Below are 24,330 nucleotides of genomic sequence, written 5' to 3' on the forward strand. Positions count from 1 at the left end.
AAACAAACAGGGAGAAATGCAGCATGTTGTGGTGATTGCCATATGCAGTCCCCAGCACTTCAGCAAAGAAAGCACTTCAGCAGGAAAGATTTCTGAGATTTCTGTGGCAAGTGATTTCACAAGCAACAGCATGGCAGCTGACTAGCTCAGACTAGCTTCTTGTAGGAGCAAGCAGCTGCTGGAGATGCTGTTGTAGCAGTAATCCAACATTTAAGAAAAAGTACACTAACATTGTACCAGAGATCCTTCTATTAACACTGAAAGGCAAACCGTGGGCAGAAGCGAGCAGTTTCCTAAAAATTTGCTTAGTTTGGTAAGGCAATTCAGAATCAAGTTAAGGTACTTTAAGGAATAACTATGTGATGGGGGAAGCAGGTTTTCTAATAGCAAGTAGCCTGCCTGCATTCCTCGGGTATTAGCACAGCTGGTTATGCTTTTCTGCTCTTTTTTCCCTATTGCTTTGGAAAAAATGTAATCATATAGGAAAAAATATATACTACATATAAAGCTAGTGCAAGTACTTAAGGGTCAAATGCAACCCAGCAGAAGCACATTCTCAACACTGCTGTCCGTACATGCTGCATCTTGCTTAGAAGCATGTGCCTTGCTGAGGCAGCCCAGTGCAGAGAAAAAGCTATTGTACACCAACCGATCTCCCTTGTCAGTAGTGTCAGAGAGTCAAAGAACATTTTGTTCCTAAAAGTTTTCCTCCCTCTTTTCTTGGGTCGTGCCTGCAGCAATAAGAACAAGCTTCTGCTCTCCTGAAACCAGTGGGAACAGATTTTTTTTTGACAGAAAAAAAATTCAAGCACAAGTCAAGTAACATCCTCAGTTTGCTCCACACTACAGCCTAGACAACAATTGAACACCACAGACTCATTTCTATACGCCTTCTGTCATCTGGCTTAACAGTGGACTAGCAGACATACCACAGCAAACTACAGACTCTCCATCTACTTAGTCACTAAACTATGGTGCCAAAGTAGACAGACCTGGACCCTCACAACAGATTAGCTTTAATAAGCACATGTTATTACCTGACAACGTATGCTGTGTGGGTAACAAACCACATAGTCACTCCCACTGGTTGTGTCCTCCCACTATGCCAACACATGGGATACAAACAAAGCCAGAGAACAACCTGGTATTCAGCTGGGGGTATACAAACAGCCACCGCTTCACAGTTCCTACAGTCTAACCCATCAAAGAGGCAACGAAGGCAGCAGTAGCACCACCATCGTGACCGAGCACTCTGCAGGTAACCATGGGCAAAAGTAAGCTGTTCCCTAAAAATTCTTCCACCATCCTGCAAAGAGAAAAGGAAGACCACCTGGGTGATCCAGGGCTGGAAGCCAAAGGGGAACCTTAAGGAAGCTATTAATTTAACCACTGCACTGAAAATGCCTCAGCCATCAGAGACTGCAGCATCCTGTGACTCAACATAGCCACAAAACAAAGACTACTGCTTCTCAGGAGAAAGACTGCATACCCGATTCAACAGCCCAGGAAGTTTCAGACACCTGGGAAGCTGTACAAGGCTAGCAACTATGTATTTAACACTTTCCATTGTTAACATGATTTTTGGCAGGGAAAAGTCAGGTGCAACCACACATATCTTCATGCACCCTTCAGGTGCTGCTTCAGCTGGCTGGCAGACTATCACCCTGTCTCTGCCAGGCTGCTAACCAAGACAAGTATGTGAGCCAAGGAACAGGAGACATTTTACAGCAAAACACTTTCTTTCAAGGACTCTCCCCATGCAGGTATTCTGAGAGCATAAAGAATTCACAGGCAAAACAAGGCCAAGTTGAGATTAATTAAAATTAAGTAAAATAACTTACTTAAATTAAAAAATTAAACTTTTCACTCTCCTGCAGCAAGTCCAACTTACCACTCTTCTCCTCAGAAGACGTCCCAATTTGTCATTGGCTTTTCTTTTATATAGATATTTTATAGAGATAATGTTTATGTACAATATAATCATCTATTAATATAATATAGTTTAATATAATCAATGGCACAAAATTCTAGAAAGTATTTAATGCAAAAGTAATGACAACTCTCACGATAAGTCATTGTTTCCTCCCTTAGGCATCAGAAGTACGCCTACAAGTCACCATCACTGATATGTTGTCAGCTGCTTCTCCATGCTTCTACCCAAGATATTTTGAACCACCTCTTGTCACAACATTTGATGACACTAAAAAATAATGATTAATGAACTAAGAATAAAGAATGTAAATTGTGGTTAATCGCAGGTGAAGGTAAATCATCCAAACAAAACTATCTTACTAGGCCATCTGGATTGCTTCCTCAGGCCAGTGTGACCTTCACCTCCTCAGCTTCTGCTGTCTTTTTTTTTTTTTTTTTCCCAGTAACAACTGCATCTTTTATCCTTAACAGTTATCCTCATGGCATGCAGGGCCTCAGAACACACTTCAGCAGGTTCCTTTCCACCTAAAGCCGTAAAACATTTTAACTTAAGATGTATTTAACAGATGCCGTTCTTATTAGGTGGCTCACTGGTTTTTTTAGCCAAACACCAGGGATCTTGAAGGCACTGAAGTACACCAGCAAGATTTGACTGAAAAACCTCATAGAACAAGATGAAATCAGACAAAACCTACTTTCCATAGCCACATACTGACATATATTGAATTGCCACAGACTGTGCCTTACATCATTTTACTTTCCCTCCTTGCAACTGTTCGGTTGGTTTGGGTTCCCCTCCTCCTTGGGCAAAAAGCGTAATAAAGATTTAACCAGATCACTTCCACCAGCCACTTTAACACACTCTTCCTCACCACCACGACGACCTTCAGACAAAGCATTTTCACACACTTATGAACTATGCCACATCCAGAAAGCAGTTGTTTTGTAAGAAACTTGCTTTCCCAGAGAATCTGGAGGAAGATGGCAACCAGGGTGCTGGACACGCTCGACTTGACTCGGATGGGAGCCCATTATCTCTGAGCATCAGCACTGCTGGCACTTGCCATGGCAAGCACTGGGCATGCTGCCAGGCATTTATACCCTCCAAGGGCATGACCTGGCAGGGTTTTTCTCAGGTGGGGAACAGCTGACACCCAGCAGAGACAACCACACCCAGGGCATAGTGCAGCCTGAGGGAACAAGGTTTGTTTTGCACTCCTCCAGGTTCAAAGAGCACATGCCAAAGTCTGCACAACCACTGAATTCACAGGTTTAGGTTCCCGCCCCAAGGGCTTGAACTCTAAAACTACAGCTGGACACCGATAACGCCAGACAGGATGTAACCCACCACCTCTCCTCCACAGCCCTCACCCCCCGAGGCAAGCCCAGGGCACAGGGGTCCCTGGGCTCCCCAGCGCCGGGCAGGGCCCCAGAGGCGGGAAAGGCCGTCCCCTCACGCCTGCCCGCGGGGCCCCAGGCGGGCTGCCGGCGGCCGCCGGGCAGCTCGGCTTCCTCCGGCCCGAGGGACCGTGCCCGGCTGGCGGAGCCCGGCACCCCCTCCTCAGGGCAAGCACAACTGCGCCGGCGCGGCCGGGCGGAGGGGCGCCGGGGAACTGTGAGACGGAGCCAGCGCGCCCCCCGCCTCACGCCGGTCCCACGTAACACCTCAGCGGGGCGCCATTTTGAAGCCCCCCGGGGCTGCAGGCCAGGCCCCGCTCCCCGCGGCGTGAGGAAGCGCGCCGGGCTGAGGGGACGGCGGCCCCCGCCTACCTCCAGCGTCTTCACCAGGACCCACATGTAGGCCTCGGAGATGCCCAGCGAGACGCCCAGCGCCGAGGGCAGCACGATGAGGCCAAGCACCAGCGCCAGCCACACCGCGCCCACCTGCCCCGCCACCGACCACACGTCCTCCATCGCGAGTCAGCGCCCGAGGACGCCGCCGCCACCGCCGCCGCCACTGAGCGGGCGGGCGCCGCCACCCGCCGCCCCGCGCCCGCCCCCGGCCCGCCCCGGGGCCGGGCCAGGGCGGCGGCACAGCCCCGCCGCCGCGCGGAGGGGGCTGCAGGCCTCCGGTTTAATTTAATTTATTACATTTACCGTTGTTTAGTTCATTTAAGCACATGTTTCTCCAGCGAGCGTCTTCCCGTTAGGGGGAACAGAGGGTGCTCCTTACCGAAGACCCCCTTGGGGGAGCACAGGGCTAGGGAGATGGGGCTTTGCCTCAGGAGGTGACACTGCGAGGGGCAGAAAGCGCTGAAAACAGGCCACGTCCACGTTAAAAACTACTCCTGCAGGAAAAACATCTCCAGCGGAGCTGGTGCCACAGCGCAGCGCTGCGCCTGAGGCAGGTGTGTAGGTAGAGGCCACAGGGAGCCCGAAAACAGCAGCTCGGGAAGTAAAAGAGAGAAGGAAAATTGGGTAGCGCTCCTGGATCCATGAATAGATAAGGAGGACAGATGAAGGAACAAGGCCTGCACTTTGGCCAGCAGTGTCTGTCCACGCTGTATCCCATGCGTTGTGCTGGGAAGAGGGATTCGCCGAGGGAGCAGCCCGCGGGTACCTGACCAGGCAAGAGAAAGTAAACTGTGGAAAATGGCTAGAGGACGGTTTATCTGCCGGGGCCTGTGCATGGCAGTCACAGCATGGCCTGACACAATCTCTACCAGGAAAGCAGTGTTTAGCAGGAGGAGGCTGAAGTAGAAGAGGGATGGCAGCCTTGCTGAAGCATCCTAGGGGAAGAGAAGAACAGTTTCCTGTAGGAAAAAGGCCTTCAACCTCATGTCTGCACACATCTTTCTTAGGCATTTTTAAGAAAAGGTATTTTGATTTCCCTTTCCATATTTGAGAGGTCAGAAATGTATCTAAGAGCCAATTTCTTAGGGTCCATGGAAAAATCTGAATCAGACCTCAAGCCCTTGAGAACTATTTGCAGGAGAGTCATGGGAACAAGGGTGTTGCATTCTGCCTGCTATTTTTGGCTCTGGCACTGCATCATTTGGACGAGTCTTCTCTGGTCTCAGCGTCTCACCTCTCCTCCCACAGTTTGCTGCACATAATTTCTCTCAGGCAAAGACAGGATGATCCCTGATGAAGCCTCTGGGCACAACCACCACAGAAACAATCATCCAGCTAGATCTGAGATTGCCAGCCAGAACTTCAGTATTTTCATCCCTCTAAGTGTTTAGTTGCAGTCATGCCTGAAAGGCTCGCTTAGGACTGAAGGCAGTAGGCTGTCAGTGCCATACACACATTAATGCAAGACTCCCTACTCTAATGAACTGTACTACAAGTGGTGTTTGTACGTTACAGAGGTGTGTGGATCCAAGCCAATTAAGAGTGCCCAAAGTCTGGAACAGAAAGACTTGAAATCAAAAGAACATTACTTTCCAAACTGGATGATATTCACCACACATACACCTGTGGGCAGCTTACTTTAAATTTGTATTTTGCCCGTTGCTTCACAAGCAGAAGATGATACAGGGCATTTAGTACTTGCTCATGAATTTTCATCTGGGGTGCAAATGGCAGAGGCCAAAGGCTTGGTTGATCGGTTTGGTTTTACCTGGCATTAAGGAGCAGAAGTCTCCACCCAAAGGACAGATGTAGCCCAGGTAGCAACATTGGACGCTGCCTAGATCCTGAGGAAAGCAATAAGGTGTTCACAGTAACATGCCATACAGTTTTAATCTCCATTACATTTCAATATCTTAATTTAGATAGTAAGATCTAAAATTGCCACCTGAAGCAAGAACTGCAATACAGATAATCCTGTGTGCAAGGCAAAGTTTTTTGTGTTTGTTGACAAAACCTTGAAAACTGAAAATAAAGAACTTGTTTGACTTAGTCCACATGCTTGTTAACCTCTGCTTTAGTAAAATGCAAAAAAGTCTGGACTCAGCACAGTGTACGTCAGATTTGGTGGCATATGGCAAATTCCTGAGTCTCAGAGGGCTGAAATCCATCAGTGTCCATGAAGCATCAAAAGAAAATTCTGGAGACTCCTATCATAACATTCATCATGCGGAATTAAGGCATTGCTTTTTTGCTGCAATAGCCTCGCTCTTGAACCTACTGCTGCTGTCCACAGGCTCCATAAACAAATAGTAGGAAATGAGTAGTCTCTACAAACGTTTGTGTTTTAGAGCAGGGGAAGTTGACTGGTTTGATCCCTGCTGTCACGATACACCAGTGGGGAAAAAAATGCTGGCAAAAAGGTATTTTGGCAGGCAGCAGTTCTAGGCACAGCCAGCCATTCTGCATACACTGAACAGAAGCAGGACAGAGACAAGACTCACATAAACAGAAACTGTTGTTTTATCACATCCAGGTTTCCCCTCCACACTCGCATGAATAATTCACAAAGCCATTAAAGATAAATTGGAAAAAAAATCAATTCCATTCTTGAGCTGCTTGAAGAACCACCCTCGCTCTCTGGGACAGCAGAGAGGAAACATGCCTGCTAACCTGACAGCCTCCCTCTAGTGACAGAGCTGCTGGCAAAGTCTTATCATGAACGGTCTGAAGTTCATCCTTTGCGCGTATCTCGCATTCCCGTCAAAGCTGGCTGTTATTGCAGAAACTGTTGACGTATTTAAAAAAAAAAAACAAACCCAAAACCCAAAAAAAACAACAACCACCAAACCAAAAAAAAAACCAACACAAAAGCTTGCTGTCTTTGCCAGGTGGCCTTGTCTTTTAAAATACAGCTGTTATAAGCCACTGATCACCTATCTACTGATAAATCAGTTTCAAATGAATTCCATCATTACATTTTATTTGTTTCCTTTGTAGCCTGTGAGAACATACAATTTCTCTGCTTTGCTTTTACCAGTAAGCCTGTTTTCCTAAGAAAGGAGGATTTGCTTCATTCGGGCACTAGGACCATACTTTCAGCATGGGTAAGACAGCATGATTCCACTCAAGACACTGAAAGAGTGCTAATGTTAATTTTCCATGCTTTCATTTGTTGAAGGCTTGTTTTATACCCAAAGGCTACATGTAGTCATGCTTTCTAGTGGATTATTTTCCAGTAAAAAGTGCAAACCATAAGAAAGAAACATCCCATGAAAATATATCAGAGTTGATAAACTTGCAAGAGAACATTTTCATATATCCTTATTTTTCAACTTATTTCACAAAGTACAGTGCAAACAAAAAAAGCTTCAGTTGAAATTATATGCTTCAAGTTCATCTAAACCAGGTACTCCAAATGGGTACAAAAACTTTGGGTTTGTTTCTTTGTGAGAAGTTATCAAGATTCTTTATTTTTGTTCTATAAACACTAGTAATAGTGTATTTTATGTCTGTATTAAGAATACATTTACACTTATTGCCTTCATACGCACGGCTGTGTAATGTAGTACACTATTTTAACAGTGGGCTGGATTGAATCAAAGGCTGAGAAAAATCATGTGTAAAATTCTCATCAGTCTTACCACACTGCTTTTCTGAATGATGTATCTTCGGGTTCCTTTGGCTATACTTATTTTATCCAATTTAATTATCAGAGCCCATCAAGTTTTGGCGGTATGGAGTGTGCCTGCAAATGTGGTTTTCAGGATGAGGGAAATCTTGTTGAACTGACTCAGGAAGAGAGACAGGACAGCGTCACTTCACATAGCAGTCACAGTCTCCCTTTGCTAGGTTATTGCACACGTTATTGGCTTCTGGTAGGTCAGATCCAATAAAAAGCAGCTTTTCATTTGTCTCCTGTCACTGGAGCTGGGCAGCTTCAGAATATCGAACAGTTTCATCTCATGTAAATATCTGTATTTTATTGGAAATAAATAGGGTCATGGTAGTTATCCTAGTACTCCCTTTTATCTTCTGCTGTTGAGGAATGGCAGGAAGCCAGCAAACCACTCGGAGGAATTCTGTACTCCCTCACCTGTCTTCTAGCTGCAGGCAGGTCATGCGTCCTCTCCACGACTGTATTTGCTATAACTCACTGTAAAAATTGATACCCTCTGCACAAGGAGTCAGGTTCCCAGATAAAAAGTGAAGCTGAAAACATATAAGTGGAACGTTATCTTCTGTTGTCGTGGTCCGCCAATTCTTATTACACTGAAAATAAATTCAAGTAGCCTGACTCTACATACCCTTTAAGCCTAGCAGTGTGTATTGACAGAGCCAGACCCTCGTGTTTTTCTCCAGGAGGGATGAGGGCTCATAATAAGCACTGTGCACTTCAAGCAGTGTCCAGGTATGCCCCACCTCAAAAAGTTTAACTTCCATAATTTAGAAATTTTGGTTTCTACAAGTTATCAGTCCAGCTACAATGAAAACCTTGTTAAAAGCCCTGAGCTTATCTTCCCCTTATACGTGGGGAAATGTGAACACAGGAGGATATGAACCGAAGCAAGCAGAAAGGGAGGGGATTCTGGCCAGAAAATTGGAAAGACTGTGGTGGAGATAACTGCAGGCCATTGGAACTGCACACCTCCCACACAACCCAGAGGTGCCTCACTGAGAAACTGGTCTTTAACAATGGAGGGGGAAGAGGGAAGAGAGGGCTCTTCTCTAAAGCAATGGTGATATAAATAAATGCCAGGGGCAAATGCTCCCAGGTGTTCAGCATCCAGCACTTTTCATTTGGATGCCCTAAGCACAGGCGTTGTGGTCATTTGGCCTCCCACCTACAGCAGGACTGTATCACTTGGAGCACGGCAGCTGAGACTCCTCGTTAGTCTTGGAAACAAACAGTACTTTGTGACCATTCTAGCAAGAGGTACGCTTGCACATTTTTGAATGAGACATCTCAGTGCTTGTTCCTGCAAGTTGCTAAATATGCTGGCCTTTATACAACAAAATATTTAAGAGCATACTTAAAGCTTGGTTCTGTGGTAGAGGAGCATCAGAAGGCAATTCAGTATAGGTCTTCCTTTATGACCTTAAAAGCATTTGCACACAACTGACCAAACCACCTATAAACCTTCAGCACTGTATTACGCAGAGGGGGGTTTGTGAGTATCTGAGCACTTCTATGCATCAAGCACCAGAGGAGATGCAGACACCATCTTCAGAGCAAAAATGCTACAGACAACCCAGCAGACGTGCAAGAATCTGTGGCATCAACACAAGGAGCATGCCATGTGGGTGGTACCTCCTTTTACTGTCTACCATGACCTGAGGCCTGGCAGCCTGGCTTTCTACTGCACTTAGAGAGGAGAAAGAGTCAAGAAAAAAATATGTAAGTATTACTCCAGAACGTCATGATCTTTTTAATGACTTAAGTTTCCAATATAAAAAAATTACCACTTAACATGATACTGTACTATTCTGTTCATGCCAGTGTTTTAAGGAAGAAAAAAACCCATGCTGATGTCTAGTAAATTGACTTATCTTTTCGTCTTTTTTCTAAACTGATAGGAAGGCTTGTACTTCCCAAAAGAGCATCAATAAGGTTCTAGTCCTCGCGGCAGTGTTAGACACGCATACAGCACTGCCACCTCCTGGTCCCACAGCAAGAGTGACCCATCCCCGCTTGACACGTGAAGCAGCCAGTGCGGTGTAACGCCCTTGGTGCACCCACCACATTCCCCTGGCACACCTGCAATGCAAAGAGCGAGGACGCAACATGCAAAGAACCACTTAAAAGCCCAAATGTTTAAGACGGCATCTGGATAGAAACCAGCCACAGCTCAAATCTAACATAAATGTATTTTTTATATTAGATATCTCTGCGTATAATCCCTTGTAGGTGTATTTTATAAAATCACATTCATAAAGACATGGCAAACAGAGTGGTTACTTGAGGTGTAACACAGTTTATTTTATTGAACATGTCTACATACATTTTATGTAAAGTGATAAATTATATGAGTAAAGGAGACTGCCCATAGCCATATGATAAGCATCTTTTAAAATCTGTTATATAATTCATAAACACAGTATTTAATGTATGAGCAAATGAATGTTTGTGGTGTAGTTCCAAAATAAGCTGTTTAATAGATATAAACAAGTATAAACTTGAAAGGTAGGATTTAACAGCTATCCCATACAGAAAGAAGAAATGTACTTATTTCTTAAAAGTCCAGTATGCAAGTATATAGTGTTTTCCCCAATATTACTCAATTTAATATCCACCATGTAGATATTAAATGTCTTTCACCACATGCATCTTTCATATAGTCAAACACAAATACCAAGGGATATCAACTGATGTCAATAATCTGCAATTGCACACAAATCATGACTACTGATTAGTAAAGCAATTATCATATTAAAAGAGTTCAACAGGGCTCAACATACTGTAAAATTAGAAATCAGTCAATACCACAGCCATTATATAGAACATCATTGATTGGATGTACTAAACGCTAGCCTTGATGACAATCGATCACGATGAACCCTGCTCACAAAGGAGTCTGGTACACTAATTGAGGAGCCATCGTTAAATAGAGTAATAAATAGAGGAGGAGGAAAGAGAAGAAATGGCTACAAAGCTAAAGTCCCTCCTGTCTGTACAACAACAATAAAAGAGCAGAGCCAGGAAGGTGCCTCTCTACACCATATGTCCACTAACTTCTAAGCCTACTTTTCCAAAACCAAATGAACCTGTGAACCCCTCAATCCATGCCACAGCTGGGAAGCACACTCAAAAGAGCCTGAGCAATTGGTATTTCACCTCAGCACAAACATTTCCAAAAGCAAATCCCACAGAGGACTTGAAAACCCAGAGGTCCTGTAACACCTCTGTGAGCTCTCTCCGTCAGCCTACCTGAAATCAGGCCTCAGACCGCACACATAACAGAATACACCCCTTAGAGTGCCCTGGGGCTCACAGCGGATGCCACTGAAGAGCTGCTTTCCTCACTTTTGTTCAGGGCAGCTGCACAGGGAAGAGGCTGAATAAAACACTGGGCCATCGAGTTTGGCAGTAACTGCTTGCTGTTCTCACTACAGCTCAAGGAAACACTTGCTGGTAGAAAATAAGTTCAGAACATCTCCCTTATTATCAAGAAAACACAGTTGCTTCTGAAAGTGGCCCCAGACCAGCAGCAAACAGCATCAAGGTACTGAAGAAAGGTACACATCACAGCAAATGCAACTGTTGGACTGCTTTCAGGAACATCCCAAGCTCGCCCCCTCTACGGAATTTTGAAATACAAATAAAAGCTCAGGGGTGAGACCCATACCTGATTTTGAAGCAACTGAAGGACAGAAGTATTTCTGATTTTGGTTTGTCACAGGGAAGAGATGACCTGGGGAAACCCCACGCAACACCGCCTGCTGAAACTCAGAACAAGCTCAAGCTTTGCTGGTAGTACACCATGACTCATAACCAAAGATCCGGTGTTTGGGGTATGCAGAGTTATTTCTACGTTTTCATGGTTTCCTGGAAATGTAGGAGGAATAACAGGCTCGTTCACTGGAATTTAGGGCAACTCTGCATTCAATGAAACACGCCGAGGCGGCTGTGCAAGGGCGTTTGCTACTGTTACCCAGCCGCCACTGGGAGGCACCGTTTGCACTTTTCTTATAACGCTCGCCTGTGCAATCGCTGAAACACGTTTAAAAACAGCGAGTTAGGAAAAATCACTGTCTCCCAATAACGTAGAAGTCAGCAGAAGTGGACGAGAGAAGAGCATTTCAGACCTTTCCAAAGTAAGACAGATACAGCTGTAGAAAAAGACATTTGGAGTCAAGAGAATAAAAGGATTCTGGCTACATAAATCAGACTTAACGTGCAGGTACATTACAGTGAAATATTAGACATTTCAGCAAATTCCCATTCAGCTCTCACAGAGTACAAGAGGTCACTATGTCTTCTAATAATCTGTAATGTTTCTATTGTTATCATTAACTCCTCTTTCTTATGTTCTCATGTCCATGCTATGCTCCTAATTGATAGTAGGCATCTGGGCGTCCCTTTATATACGTACAAAGTGAGTACATATATATATATACACACACACAGAGAGAGAGAAGAAAAAAAATGTATATTTATATATATAAAAAGAGACCTCAAAAACTCTGTCTTATATTGGTTTTGAGTCACATATGTTCTTGGAGGCCCAGGAAATTTAGAGAACCTGTCTAAAAAAATGCTTAAATACATTAAGGCAATGATGGTCATTTACCCAGAAACTCACCTTACACTGCTTAACAACGCATAGTTACAACCTGATTCAGGTTACTTTACCCTTGTAGCACAGCAGCACAATATACTTTAAACATTAATAGCGGTAATGTCTAAATAACCTCCCCACAGTCCAGGGGTGAAAACTCAGAAATATGAGCCTGATGTTAAAGCTATTTCAGACAGCTTATTTAGTTTAAAGGGGTCAAAGTATAAATCATCTTTACGTCTTCTACTCCCAACCAAGGAAAACTTAGGTAATAGTAATGCAACCACCCCAAAAAATGCTTTCAGATTCCTTCTCAAGCTCCAGTTTTGGAAGCCTGCTTGAGGAAGAAGAGGCATGTTAGACACAGTGACTCAGCCTTTACGGCATTCTGAGAGCTGCCCTTACTCATTCAAGGTTCAGGACCTTTTAAATACAGGGGACAGAGCTCCAGCCTTCAGTCCAGTGCAGAAGCAGGATAGCACCCAAGTGACTTAAGGTCCCAGACCACCCCAGGACCCATGTTGTGTACAAAGATTCTGCACTGCACCTTGGGCATGCTGCACAACTTTCATTAAGGACCTAAAGGTGGGGTTTATAAGTGTATCTGGCTTTCCATGCACCAGCTGATCAGACAGTAATGTCTTCAAAAGTCAGCATAAGCAGCTATTTTGACTCAGTCTCTGACAAACCCACATAGCGAGAGGGCCTGATTTCATTCACTCGTTCCAACATACACTTACTTTCAACTCATGGCCCACTGTCTTAGGCATCTCAGAAGTCCAGGATGAATATACCTAGGACTTTGGTTTGCTTCAGTTGCACCAACATGATGTGTTACTGCCACAGCAACAGTTAGCATCACTTAGATGCTCAGTATGTAGGTATTAGCCAACAGCACCAAACTACAAAGCAAGGCGACATTTTATAACGTACATCTTCCCTGCACTGGTTAGCCGTATCACAAGGCCCTCGTCTTTTATTTGAAGAAGCAACCCAGTCAGTTAGAAGTGCAAGGCTCATTGGATAAGGAACTGAAGGGTAAATACATTAAATAGTAAACAATAGAGGAAGTTTGTGCTCTTGAGGAAGACAGAGCCACAGGCTTCTCCAATGTAGCTTGCACAAACAACTAATAAAAAAGCCAAAACCCCCGTTACTTAGATATTTTTTTAAGGTTTTTTGGCAGGGGGGTTGAGTGTCTGATCCACTGAAATATTTATTCACTTCCATCTAAACATATCACTTGGCACCAATCAGCATGAGACTGTGATACACTTGATCCTGCAAAGGAACAGAGTAAAAAGGAGCAAAAACAGTTCAGAAGCCTGGCTGCTGCAAGACCAGTGGAAGATAAGCAAAGAGGAGGAATAAGACAAGTGTGAGTTCTTTGATTGTGAAAAATAAGCTGCAGTTTACCAGCTTCCCACTCACATACTATCATGAGAATATGTTCTTTTTACTGTTACCTTATCCTCCTGTTGGAGGAGAAAGACACACTTATCTGTGGTGTCCTTTTGGAAAACAATCAATTCCTTCACAACCTCAGTACTCTAAGGGCAGTACACAATTTCAGTTAAAACCAATTACAAGGCTACTGCTGATAAATGCAAATGAAATACAGAATAGAAAGAGAAAGGAAAGGGGGAGATGGGAGGCAAGTAAAGAAAGCATGACCAAAACCAAGAAACATTTCTTTACAGCAGGGCAAGACAAAAAAGTTTAAGTCAAGTTGGCATTTTTACTGGCAGCTAACAAACCCCATTTTGCTCTTGTTGACAAGCTCATCACTTGCTTTAAATTTCTCTATTCTATACGTAAGCACTTCACAGTTTTTCACTTCTTTTGTCAAGACAGCCAAAAAATGGCATAGAAAATACAGACACTCCTCCCGCAGCTCAACAGGTGACCTGTAATACTCGTACATTCAGAGGTCTGAGCTATACTTTTTACAAGAGTTGGAGTCGTAACCATAATGAGGATCACACATTCAAGGGCTCTTCTGCTCTTGGTGAGCTGGGGAAGTATTGCAGGACAGGAAAAGAGGCCCATCATCTTCTAATGTCTTACAGAAGCAAAGCCCAAATAAGAAAACTGCTGTTCCAATAGTTCTTCTTTATCACCCCATCTTTTCCTGTCTCTGGTCCCTCTTTTTGCCTGTTCCGTCTCCCCTTTTACCTCCAAGCGGGAAGAAAGCATGCAGTAGTGTGGGAAGGATGCTCCCAACACTTGTCTTAACCGCTTGCATACAACTACAGTCTCTGTTAGCAACTCTCAGACATAGTCACACAAAAGGAAAAACTCCCAATTTTAAGCTCTGGCACACTGAAGAGATTTACCAGTTGTCAGGATAGTCTGTGACATTTCTTCAGCTTTTATACTTGGAAACCAAATCAACAGCTTCAACAGACATGGAAGCACAGCTTACTACAGTCAGGAGCAAGCAGACCTCTTTCACAATAGGAGTCTGAAGCAACTTTCCTCTGTAGACACACTGCTAGCACTCTCCCTACCTGGGGAGCTAACAGCTTTTTAAAAGGGCAGTTTCTCCTACTGCTTACCTATGACCCCAACATTTGAACTGACTGATCCACCAAGAGAATTCATGTACCTGTAACAACTAGACCCAGGGATGATACACCAGGCCTGGCCACAGAAGAAGAGAGCTCAGTTCTGTGCCGTGCAGCCTCAGGGCCATTACCACCTCTGTTAGCTATTAGTTTCCTAGACCCTCCAGGGCTGGGCAATGGAACATCTGTGCATCTGTCTTTCTGCAGGGTGTATTATGCTCACCATGACAGGTCCTCCATCTCTGCTGAGACCTCAGTCAGGGGGCTGCTGTCACGTAAACTTTATTAAGTGTCCTTACCAACTCATTTGTCTTAAAGCAGCTTGGGCAAAATAACACCTATCCACGTGTGCTTCTTTAGTGATGTTCAGATCATTAAAGAAGCCAGATTCTTCCATGTGGGAGCTACTCAACAGGAGAGCAAATATTTTATACAAAGAAATACTATGGGTGACAGAAATATTTCCATCTCAGATTCCTTAAGTGCACTTGCTCTGTATATTTCTGGAGGGTGGGCTTGCCAGAGAGCAAATCAGTAGCCTTCACATCAAGCATTATCACAGGCAGGTGGCTATCCAGAAATAAATACGACATAGAATAACAGAGGTCATGTCATAGGTTTTCTTTAATTTGTGTAACAAAGGGACATGGCAAAATCAGAAGACACAATATATTTTTTTTAAAAAAATATGTATTTTTCTACAACATTGTCCTTTCTTGTGACTAATTTATCCCAGCATCACACACCCAGGCATCAGGGACACACTGCCCTGGACACTGTTCTGCTGTTTGTTAGTGGGACCCTGTAAAACTTCCTATGTTGCCATCACGGGTCTTGCGATACAGAAGGGAAAGTCAGTGACTGCCTCTTTCCCTCTGACAGTCAACACTTCCTCTACAACTTGCAATTCAGAAAAAATATTTTAGTGAACTCCACGTCTTCTGACATCAGGACTCTCTCTCTCCAGCAACACAGTGACTGTGGCACACAGGAAAACTGCTAGTCTAAGTTGTTGAGAGAGGCTAGTACAGTGGTGTTTTATTACAAGTTGAGAAGTTACTATTTAAGTCTTCAGGCTAACTCAAAGGTTTAAAAAAATATAATGGTATTTTAATGAACCTAAGTAATTTTATTGCAGATTCTTCCCACTCAACAACGCAGAGAATTTTATTAGTAAACCTTCCTATTTATAGGATAATTGTATATTGTAAATCTCATTTATGAAATTATATCCTTATTTAATGCAAAATACTATCTCTTTATGGTTTACCTGCTGTGTCATATGCAAAATATCTTACAGGGACAGAAGGAAAATACATTGGTTTTAATATTAAAAAAATAGCCCACTGTCTGGTGGAGATAAGTCACAGAAAAATGAGATAAACCAACATTAAATAATACAAAATTAACAAACATTTCTGTTTCCCACAGATCCATTTTCTATTACTATCTGGCAATATTTTTTCTGTTGCTCTTCCTTGAAAGACTCTTTGACCTTTTTCCTTTTCAGTCCCCCATCCCTGAAAAGATACAGAAAAGAAACAGCCCTGAGCTCACTTCAGGGTCAAGGCAGAAAAACGTTACAATAACTAGACTATGTAGTCAAAGCACTTTTCACCCTAAATGTTGGCTCTTGCAATACAATGCTAAATGGTCTGTGCTGCCAAGACTTACCACAAAACACAAACAACACCTTTCCTTTAACCCCACGTTTAACAGGCAAATAATTTATTTTCACCAAATACTACCTGCTGGCTAGATCCACCTGTCAGCACCGTTTCTCCTTTTTATGGTATATTATTCTATTTATTCTAGTGGAACTGTTCAAGGAATAAAGTAGTGTTTTCTGACTCACAGTCAGTAAGGGTGATGGACTACAGCCCAAGCAAAGCAAATCTGGAAGAAGTTTTAACAGATTCCAGGCTAATGCTTCAGAATACAGAATGCCTAAACATACTTTAAACGCTAACCTCAAAAGTGTTGCTTCTTACCAAGGAAGCACAGACATTCCTCCTCGAGCAGCAATGACAGCCTTGACTCTGTTGGCAAAGTGAACAGCATCTTCTTCTTCCTGAAAAAAAATATATGAATAATTTGCTTTGCAACTTAAAACATTTTCTCCATGTCTCACTTAAAGAGGTGCTTTCTGCCAGACAGCAGGCACTTGGGTTTCTGTCAGGCCCACAAGCCAAACGTGACCTGCAGGGCAGTTCCAGCTAGCTAGTCTTGGGGAACACTGCCTGGTTTGCCACCATCTGGTGCCAAAAACAAGTAAGAGGGAGGCTCTGCCGTTTCTGAGGCAATCTCAAGCAACACACAGGGTGAGGTCACAGATCAGGCCAGAGCAGGGGATGCATCTGCTCCCAGTATTTCAGTATCAGTCCAAAGCTGGGAACACACCAATGGGATCACCCTTGGAGGAGATGGCATGCCTTGAACATGGGTGGGGCCTGGTGCATTCAAGACCAGTGAATTATTGTGAGTTCTCAGGAGCCTGTTTGCCCAAACTGCAAAGGACTGAAGATACATGCATTACAGCAGCTTCCTTGCCAAAAGTAGGGCTGAGCAAAACCAGAGTAGGCAGTACCAAACTGGGGCACTACTGGAGCAAAGGCCTTGACCACTTCATTAGTATCAGGTCAATACCCACGGGTAGTAGGCAGAGAAGCTGTGCCAGGTTGTGGGGTAAAGTGGCTGAGCAAAGGATCAGCTGGATATTCTGCAGAGCTGAGGAACACGGAGGTGGGAGGAAGCTGTGCGGATGGAGGTAAAGGGGGAACACAGAAGACAGAAGCACCCCAGTACAAAGGGAAAAGAAGGCCTGGATCTATGTATCACTTCTGCAATAAAACAGGGAAGTCTGCACCAGGCCGAGGGACAGGACACTGACAGCATAAACCCACAAATTTATCATCTTTTCTAGTTTCTGGGAGAAGAGGAAAGCAAGGCAACTGCACCCAAGTAAAGATGCTGTTTGGGAGCAATAGGAAGCATGGCGCAGAAATGTCTGCAAAAGTAGTTTTTACTTGAAGGTAGCTAATCCACATAAATCCATGCTTGCTTACTTTTAAGACTACAGTGTTACTTTCTGGCCTTTGTCCATTAAGTTGTCAATAAAGATTCACAAATACAATGCCAACACACTGTGCGCAGTAACGCAGACTTTCTACCAGACAACACTTTCTGAGCATTTCCAAACCATAAAAAAAAGCGCAAGTACCTCTTTGATCATCGGTGGCAGGTACCACACATTACAGACAATAGCCCAGCTGGTCATCACATTAAAAGCATAGGTCATCATGGAATACTTTGTGCTGTTCCAGAATGCATCTGCAAAGCGGGGGTCATACTGGAAGACAAGAATAAGGAAGGCATAGTATATAAAACAATATAAATACCTTGGTTTAAATCACATAAGCTGTTCTTTTTTGGCCATGAAGTCACAGTTCAACTTGTTAAATCAGGGGCAAATCTAATCACACTTCCTCAAAGCAGTAGTAAATTCAGAGTAAAGCTCCACATTTCAACATTTATTACAAGTTTTTAACAGTTAACCTTTAAAAGCAATGCAGGACCCCAAACTGTGACAGACCTGTTGAAACATCTCAACTGTAACAAGATAGATCTACTCAAAATGTAAAGACTTGTCATCTACAGGTATGCTGACTACTAAGGTTTCCTTGACAATGCTCACACCAGTTATAATGATTTTTGTAAGATTAGGCAACGTTATAGTTCCAAAAAATGTAACTAATCTATCTAAAGCTAGGGTGACTTGGCTAAACCTACTCAGAAAGCCTTGGGAGTGCTAAGAAAAGTGCCTTTATCCCCAGAGCACACAAAAGCCCTGGGACAGAAAGAGCAGGCTGAATGATACTGGAGTAATTTTATCAGTGTGCTTAACTGTAAATGCAATGTAAATTGCAACTAGTGTATCCATGACATGGCCGAACTGTACAACGCTGTATTATGTAGTTTAGCTACTAGTAGAACGCGGCATTGTATAGTTTAGTTAAGCAGATAGGAACCGAATAATGTCCGAAATGAAGACATGAGCCAAGAGTGCTGAAACAGGGCCAGAAGAAGAAAAGGTCATGAAAAGGATAAGAAGAAGAGGAAGATGACAAAGAAGATGAAGATGTCCCAAACGACCACCAGAGGACCCCCGACCCATCAGGCCACACATGTGTAGCAAAGAGTGTAGATATGATAGGTAGTTCTTGGAACTGTAATGAATATGCCAATAGTTTTTCAGAAATGTCATTAATACGTATAGATCGGCCGTATAAAGATAAACGGCAAACAAAGCCTGTATGCACATGGGGCAGAACTTGTCCCCCGTGCATCCAGCTCCAAAAATAAAGCATGCTGCTTTCTAACACTCCAAACTGGGTATTAAGTGAGTTTTGTATCCGATGTTTTGGTATCAATAACTGAACACACAACACAGCAATTGCACCTGTGCTTTTCAGGTTCTTCGTTAATCAGTTGTAAAAATATGCAGTGTTAACGTTTGCCATACTGCACTGACCTGCAAGATATTGAGCACCATGAAAAGAATCCATTTTCTCAGGCTTATTCAGTACCCTATTCACACAGAGCAAACCCCTGTTTAAGGTTTATCCGCAAACAGCTTCTCCGACATGAGAAGTTTCTGTGCATAATCCTTCTGTGTTTGGAAACATGCAGACACGTTACCTTGATTGCTACTGGATGGATGGTCCCTCCTACCTCAAAGCTTCCCTTCTTAAACATCATTACTGATGTGTTGTTTATGCACGTACCTGCCCAGAATTAAAACAGATTAAGTTTTAATCCACTCTAAGAAAAATATCATCAAAAGAATCCTAAACTATCTTTAAGGAGACTTTAGTTGCTAAAGGAGAAAGTAAGTTTTAGTTCTGAAACACAATCCCAGAGCCTGTTCTCTCTTCCATTACGCTATAAGCTAAAGCAAATAAGGCTGTCATAAAACTGTTGCAAAATACTAGAATCTCACTTTCAATCTCTCACAAGAGCTAGTTAATTCTACAGAGTAAAACCTAACATCTCACTTGAAAAGACTGGGTATAATAAACTGCACTCAGTGGCAAGAGCAGTAATAAAATCAATATATTTGTTTCCTACCTTCTGGGAAAATTAAAATGGGTAATTTGGCCTTATCTGCAATGTGTTCTCTAATTCTGTGGAGAGAAAACAAAATTTCAGTGTATACTTCGTATTTTTATTTGGCCAAGAATCTAAACATCCATTACTTCTTACATAGGACAAGAAAAGCCCTTGCCCAATTGCCCTTTGCCAGTCAGTAGCCTCAGCCAAGACGTGTGCTAGTTTCAGGCCTTTATCCCAGAGGTTATCACTTGCTAACTGCAGAAGCAGGTCTTCTACAAAACTGTATACAGTCTTTATTTCACCATTTTAATGCAATTAGCATGAAGTCAGAGAACAGTGGTACTTGGAGCATGTAACAATCACTTGCCATTTATTTTTGACAGGTTCCAGCTACGAACACAGTTGAACTTTTTTTTTGATTGAGGTATATTCCATATTTTAAGTTTCATGCCTTCTAGGTTCATAACATCAGTTTTATGCTACCTAATGATTCTCTGCATCTAGTTAAGAGATAGGCCACTATTTTACTATATTTGCTGCATCACTTAAAACCAAATGTATTATGACTAAGCAGATTACCAACACACAAAATCTGATGTTTTCTGAGACACCTCTCTTGCCTATGACTCAAAAGCATGCAGTTCATCTCCAGCCTGCATATAAAACCAAAAAAACCCCCACCATCACACCAAAGAAAGCAGAGAACGATCCAGCATGGAGGGGACCTTCTCCATTTTTCTAAGAAAAAATGTTATAGACAGTTAATGTTAGCTGCGTTGCACCCTATTTCATGAAGATTTAGGATGACTACAAACAGCCTCTGTGAACACCTGAGAATACTGACAATGAAAGAACTGCCACACTGAGTCAATCCTGTTCACGTCCCTTAAGTCCAGCATGCTGTCTTTGCCAGGAATCAATACTGCAGGCCCGGAGAGCAGTACAGGCAGTAAGCAAACACACTGACACTTCTCCAGAGTGCTCCTCCGGTGTTTAGCAGCTAGGTGGTACCCTGAGTTTGGGTTTGGGGTTTTTTTTCGGTTGGTTGGTTGATTTTCTTGCTACAGTCAGCCTCCCTTTAAGCTCTACTCACAGCAAATATAACCAGATTCAATGCTCAGAGCCAATGAAAAATGTACCACGATCTGGGAAGCAGATGTGCTAACAGAACTCAAAGTTCTGTCCTGACGTCCCAGATCATCAGCCTCAAACCTGAATGAACAGGCTCCTGTCTGTGGAAATTCCCAGAGGTTACAGGGCAAATGATCAAAAGTTCAGTAGACAATTGCTATACCCTGCACCTTCACTGATGGAGCAGTTCCAAACCTTACACTGATGACAACCTACAGCTGTCCAAAGAGAGATGCAGGGTGAGAACAGTCAGACCTCACAATTACTAGGCCTGACGGGACAATTAAGCAAACACCTCACTACCTTACTTTTTCCTCACCAGATGACGATCTTTCATTTCTGAGCGTTCAAACAAAACATGCTGACTGGTTTGCATGCAAGATTTTTGAATGAGTCCCAGAAGCCCTCCATGTGCCTGGCCAACCTGCAAGCCCAAAAGAAACTGGTTACTGTACAAACACACACACACTTAAATAATAAAATGATGAACACAGATGCACCAGTTCTTAAGCTCATTCACAAAGTATAACAATCTTGGACAAAAGTGTGCACACACCTGCCTGTATCTATTATCTTGCAGTCTTGAATGCTATCAAATCCCACCTTTTCCACCCGTAAGTTTATCCTTTTACCTAACACTACATCTACAGGCACCTCAACATTAGCAATATTTACCGACTCTCTTGTTCATACCAAAGAATAGCATCCATCACTTGCCAAGATTAGAACATCTAATGGAGATGTGTGGTTGGCAACACAGATGCCTCCTCCTCGTGGTTTGTTTTCCCTGCAACAACAACCATAGAAGTAATTACTTAATGTTTATTCTCCAGACTACAGGCCCCATCCAATGACCATACATCCACAATCGAGACTCTCTGTGACAAAAGCATTCCAGGAACATAGCTTATCTACAGATCCATAGTAAGTGGAAGAACACAAAGCATGTTAAAATACTAATATTACTATGATATATGTTAAAACTTCTGGCAGCACTTTACAACAGATAAGTCATCTTTCCTCATACTTTCAAGAGTCTGTTCACACTTCCATTGTCTTGGCATCTCACCAAAACCAGTTTCCTTTAGCTGAGAATATAAGACTTCATTGGAGCAAGCATTTTAGCTGCATGTATTCATAGAGGCATATATCAAAGATTTTTCGGACACTCAAACCCTTAACAGCAAAGATACTAGAGCATGATTTTACTTGTTTTCTAAAGTACAAACAAAAAAAATATTTCAGAAGTCTCCATTACATAAAGCTCCATCAGTAAGCAAGCAAGATCTTATGAAAACTTACTGAAATACCACCCATAACTTACTTTAGGAGAGAGCATGAAGAATTACTTACCAAATAGATCAGTTAATAGAACAGCTGAACATTTTACGGTGATACTCTTGCATGTGATTATAATACATTCAAAACAAACATTGAGATAAATTTCTAAGTGTATATTTAACCAAGAATACAGTACTACTTCCCTTTCACATACCCTGCCAATACACAACAGAAAACACAGTGGGGCATGCAAACATCTCAACAGAGTCTAGATGATCCAAACAGCTTCCTGGATCAAATTGTACCATCATAGTATCTGTGCAATAATGGAATAAGAATCCCACTCTGAAACTTGATACACTGAGTACTGTAAGAAATCAATACCAAACCAACAAGAGCAGGGTGGCACACTCACCTGTTGTGGAAATGAACAAGACCACCCACACATCGGACACCTAATGTGGCACATATCATCTGAACCTGGTTGCTCAGCCAGCACTTAATTCTGTAAGAAATAGACATACATACATTTTCATTTCTATGTAGTTGCTCACAGAACAATGTAATGTAAACTCTTCAAATTATTCCCAATAGCTGTTACAACAAAGACCATACTAAGCAGATTACCTGCACTAACACCTCCATGCAGGAGGAGCTTATCAGGTATCACAGATACTCTTGTTCCATTCTTCTACTGTAATCTATGCTAAACCCACCAGATTCAAATCAGAGAAGATAACAATCAGGATTTTGTTTCATAAACTTTCTCTGAAAGCCACTGCTATTGACTCATTCATTAACATTAATAATATAAAAATATTTAGCTGGTAAAACACACTTGAGGTTTTTTGCACCAACAGGACATAACAGTCTCACAGTATTAATATGCAGTCACTCAGGACAGATGATTTACTTGCCCTGTTCTGACTCAAATAGAGCATACTCTGTTTTGCACTCCAAGACACACTTCCAGCAGTATCTATCTGGCTTACATTGCATGTCCACTTTCAGATGCCATTGCCATACTCTCTCTCACAGTGCTCTGAGTTTACAGTAGAGAAAAAGTCACCCCATGATAGTCCACATTAATCCTTTGGACTCAAGCAGATTTACACACCAACACACTAATTCAAATCCTTAAAGAAATAAAAATTAAAAAAAAAAAAGCGGAGACCTCAGCAAGCACTTACCTGCCATTCGGAAACCGTCCTACTACCGTAGTGACTAAGACCAGCAAGAGAATGCTGAAAACAGACAAGCAGATGCTACAAAGCAAACAATCAAAATTAAATGCTAAGAAGCAAAACTGGGAAAGCAACCAAGAAAAGGTTTTATTTAACCCTTTGATCCATTTCAAAATTCATCCCTCCACTATTAATAGCATCTAACTAGCAATACAAACCAGTTAAGGCCAACCAGATAATATGAGCACGTTTCCACTCAATCCTGCTGTATTAACTTATATATTGTGGCTACAATGGCCAATGATATCCTGGGGTGGGGCATGAGGAGGAGCGTGGCCAGCAGGCGCAGGGAGGTGACCCTGCCCCTCGGCTCTGCCCTGGGGAGGCCGCCCCGGGAATGCTGTGACCCGCGCTGGCCTCCCCAGTTCCAGAGACAGGGAGCTGCTGGGGAGGGCCCAGCGGAGGGCTACAAAGATGATGAGGGGCTGGAGTATCTCCTTGACAAGGAAAGGCTGAGAGAGCTGGGCCTGTTTAGCCTGGAGAAGAGAACACTGAGAGCGGATCTTATCAATGTCTACAAATATCTTAAGGGCAAGTGTCAAGAATATGGGGCCAAGCTCTTTTCAGTGGTGCCCTTGACAGGACGAGGGGCAACAGGCACAAACTGCAATGCAGAGGGTTCCATCTGAATATGAGGAAGAACTTCTTTATCTGAGGGTGGCAGAGCACTGGAGCAGGCTGCCCAGAGAGGCTGTAGGGTCTCCTTCTCTGGAGACATTCAAAACCCATCTGGATGTGATTCTATGCTACTGCTCTAGGTGAGCCTGCTTTAGCAGGGGGTTGGACTAGATGGCTTCCAGCAGTCCCTTCCAACCCTGACCATTCTGTGATTCTGTGAAACCTGCATTGAATACAAAACCTTGTGCTGCCTGGAGTCTATCTTCCAAAAAGCACTACACTCTGATCTGAAGCTATCATATGGTAAAGAAACGATCACGTTGGAAAAGAACGGCAAGTAGGCTAGTGTTCTTTAATGCAGATGACATTTTTCAA

At 43.1% G+C, this 24,330-nt stretch overlaps 2 protein-coding genes across 5 annotated transcripts in view; both read right to left on the minus strand.

Moving 5' to 3' along the window:
• LOC121082897 (glycerol-3-phosphate acyltransferase 3) overlaps positions 1-11,149 on the minus strand; it is a 30,680-nt gene extending 19,531 nt beyond the window's left edge. The window contains exon 1 of one of the 2 annotated variants that reach the window (XM_040582597.1): positions 11,070-11,149. Coding sequence is in view for 1 of the 2 variants with exons in the window: in XM_040582590.1 (XP_040438524.1) it covers positions 3,703-3,846 (144 nt within the window). In the remaining variant the exon portion in view is untranslated. Of the gene's footprint in view, positions 1-3,702; positions 3,931-11,069 lie in introns of those variants that run through there. The other variant, XM_040582590.1, reaches the window with a different exon arrangement.
• Positions 11,150-11,293: 144 nt separating this feature from the next.
• The window catches only part of LOC121082931 (glycerol-3-phosphate acyltransferase 3-like), a 31,364-nt gene continuing 18,327 nt past the window's right edge, over positions 11,294-24,330 (minus strand). For all 3 annotated transcript variants that reach the window (XM_040582654.1, XM_040582645.1, XM_040582664.1), the window contains 9 exons: positions 23,284-23,358; positions 22,509-22,598; positions 21,506-21,599; positions 21,121-21,236; positions 19,697-19,752; positions 19,268-19,353; positions 17,790-17,918; positions 16,561-16,640; positions 11,294-16,089 (listed from right to left, as the gene is read on the minus strand). In XM_040582654.1, the coding sequence (XP_040438588.1) occupies positions 15,975-16,089; positions 16,561-16,640; positions 17,790-17,918; positions 19,268-19,353; positions 19,697-19,752; positions 21,121-21,236; positions 21,506-21,599; positions 22,509-22,598; positions 23,284-23,358 (841 nt within the window). In that variant the 3' untranslated portion in view covers positions 11,294-15,974. The remainder of the gene's footprint in view (positions 16,090-16,560; positions 16,641-17,789; positions 17,919-19,267; positions 19,354-19,696; positions 19,753-21,120; positions 21,237-21,505; positions 21,600-22,508; positions 22,599-23,283; positions 23,359-24,330) is intronic.

Source organism: Falco naumanni, chromosome 1 (assembly GCF_017639655.2).
Source record: "Falco naumanni isolate bFalNau1 chromosome 1, bFalNau1.pat, whole genome shotgun sequence".
NCBI lineage: Eukaryota > Metazoa > Chordata > Aves > Falconiformes > Falconidae > Falco > Falco naumanni.